Below are 2696 nucleotides of genomic sequence, written 5' to 3'. Positions count from 1 at the left end.
AAGAGCAGATGCTCAATTAACAATGGGAATAAATGTGGCACTGAGCAAGATGTAATTTATTACTATTTAATTTGATCTACAGGAGTTCCCACTGTGGCTCAGCCATCACGAAACGGACTAGCATCCATGAGGACGAAGGTTTGATCCCTGGCCTCGCTCAGTGAGTTAAAGATCTGGCATTGCCATGATCTGTGGTGCAGGTTGCAGATGTGGCTTGGATCCAGTGTTGCTGTGGCTGTGGTGTAGGCTGGCAACTGCAGCTCCAATTTGACCCCTAGCCTGGGAAATTCCATATGCCATGGGTGCAGCTCTTAAAAGACAAATAATAATAATAATAAATAATAATAAAATAATTTTATCTGCATTCTTCAGTCAGTTAAGGACATCTAGGTGTGTATCTTTGAATTTGACCAAAAAAAGAGACAAAAATGACTAAGACAACCCAAAATTTGACTAAATTTTACTTTCTTTTCAATTATTTTAAAACCACAGCATTCTTTCACATTTCCAAGAAAATTCCTATTCCAAAGCCATATTATCTTGTTCTGAAGCCCCAAAAGATGCAAGGATTTTTCAAACTGTACTACATAATACCAAAACTCTTACTCTTAAACCTAATAAACAACAACAAATGTGTGACTCATGTCATTTATAAATTTGAATTCTGAATCTACACAAGCATTCTATTAAAAGAAACATTTGAAAAGTATCAGTGTATAACAGGAACACAAAGATATATATTACGATCTTTCCAGCCCCCCTTTAGCCTCTCACTACTTAACAGGTTGGCAGCATTTATCAAACACAAAGTGAAGGAACTGCCTTAGACCTCACTAGGGGCAGGAGGTATTCCAGCGGCCTTGGAATGCCCACGGGCCTTGGAACGCGCACGGGCCTTGGAACGCGCACTGGCCTTGGCAGCAGCACGGGCTCTGGCTGCCATTTTGGCTTGGGCCCTCTCTTCCTCATCTCTCAAAGCCTCTTCATAATGCACTGGGAAGGCACTGGGGACTGTATCATTGACCTTGGCCAAAAACTCCAGGACTTTCATCTTGCTGGTTTCAGTGTGGGCTTTGGGGCCCCATAAGAACTCATAGCGAGGAGGATCACTGTTGGGCACCTGGCGGTACTCCAGGTACTTTTCCTGCACCAAATCTTCAGTGATGAGCTTCCTGGGCTCCCCCAAGATTAAATGCTTCTTTCCATCGTAGACGCCCAAAATATTCAGGAATTCCCAGATCTCCTCCTCAGAGGCGCGGTTGCCATTCAAGAAGATCACACCCAGGAGGGGCATCAGAAGCCCATTCTTAGGAAGCCCCCAGCCACCGCTCAGAGTCCCATCATCGTTGAGGTCTAGCTTGCTGACAAGGGTATAGGAGTGACCATTTGGCTTGACTTCCTTCAAGTCAAGGCCAAAGACCAGCTCCATGCGCTCAGCGGCTCTCCTGAGGATCTCAGGGAAATGCAACTTATACTTTTTGTTGACAAGCTTCAGCATGTCAGACTTTATGATGGGCTCCTTCATTTTATATCTCTCTAGCAGGAATTGCATCAACATCCCCACCCTCCTGGTCAGAGGATCTGTGTGAGAGCTCTCACTGGAGGTTGAGGCTCGGGAGAAATTTCTACTTTTCTGAACTTGGCTCTTGGCACCTACATCAGATCCTGGGCGTGAAACCCTTGCATCAGGAGAGCCAGTGGCTGGGGCTCTCTGAGGCTTGCCAGCAGCAGGGGTGCTCAGCCGAGTACCCCCAGAAACAGGAGAGGGGGACTCAGGGGACTTTATCTCTGCTGAAGTGGCCTGAGCACCCCTGAGACCTTGGGTCTCACTCCTGACCCGGCGGCGTTTCTCACGTGCACGGAGCTTACTCTTCTGACCCCGAGGCATGACTATGGTCAGGGACAGTGGGCGGGATAGGAGGTGATGCTGGAACCTGGAGGAGGGAAGATGAGAGGGTGTGAGCAGCTTCAGCAGGGAGGTACCACTCTGACTTTAAGAAGGCTGCTCTGCAGGTTTCCTTGAGCTTACTGCTCTAGGCACCCACTGGGCTCTTGTTCTTGGTCAGCCTGTCCTCTGAGAACCCAGTGTAAGAAGTGAGAGTGAGTGAGCCTTAGGTTAGTGCCTGCCAGTCCTGCCTGTGGCTAACTGCAGTGACATCAGGACCGGGTAGTATGGGGCCCCTCTATGTCCCAAGGATCCCCTTGGTTCGCAAATAGCACTGTGATGGGAGTTCCCATTGTGGCTTGGTGGGTTAAGAACCTGACTAGTATCCAATGAGGATGCGGGTTCAATCCCTGGTCTCACTCAGTGGATAAGGATCCAGCATTGCTGTGAGCTGCAGTGTAGGTCACAAACGTGGCTTGGATCGGGTGTGGCTGTGGTGTAGGCCGGCAGATGCAGCTCTGATTCAACCCCTAGCCTTGGGAACTTCCATATGCCACAGGCGCAGGCCTAAAATAGCTAGCTAGCTAGCTAAATAAATAAGTAATGAATAAATAAGTGAATAAATAGCATTGTGCTGCCCTAATGGTAACACCTCAAAGCTCCCTGGGACCACAAGAAGGAACTGAGTCGTGGACACTGCAGAGTGAGCAGTGTTGACAGTTTTGTGGGGCCTTCTCTGTCCTTTACTCATGGGTCCTCAGCCACTCAGAGTCCTTATCTTGTCTACACTGAGTCTGGGACCCTTCCTTCT

At 48.3% G+C, this 2696-nt stretch overlaps 1 protein-coding gene across 1 annotated transcript; it reads right to left on the bottom strand.

Moving 5' to 3' along the window:
- Nucleotides 1-823: 823 nt before the first annotated feature.
- LOC125117982 (melanoma-associated antigen B1-like) lies at nt 824-1888 on the bottom strand. Its single transcript, XM_047764167.1, has one exon. It carries the CDS (start codon nt 1886-1888, stop codon nt 824-826), a length of 1065 nt encoding a protein of 354 aa, XP_047620123.1.
- Nucleotides 1889-2696: the final 808 nt, after the last annotated feature.

The sequence above is a fragment of the Phacochoerus africanus genome, chromosome X (assembly GCF_016906955.1).
Source record: "Phacochoerus africanus isolate WHEZ1 chromosome X, ROS_Pafr_v1, whole genome shotgun sequence".
Classification (NCBI taxonomy): domain Eukaryota; kingdom Metazoa; phylum Chordata; class Mammalia; order Artiodactyla; family Suidae; genus Phacochoerus; species Phacochoerus africanus.
This window is presented reverse-complemented; position numbering and strand designations above follow the sequence as displayed.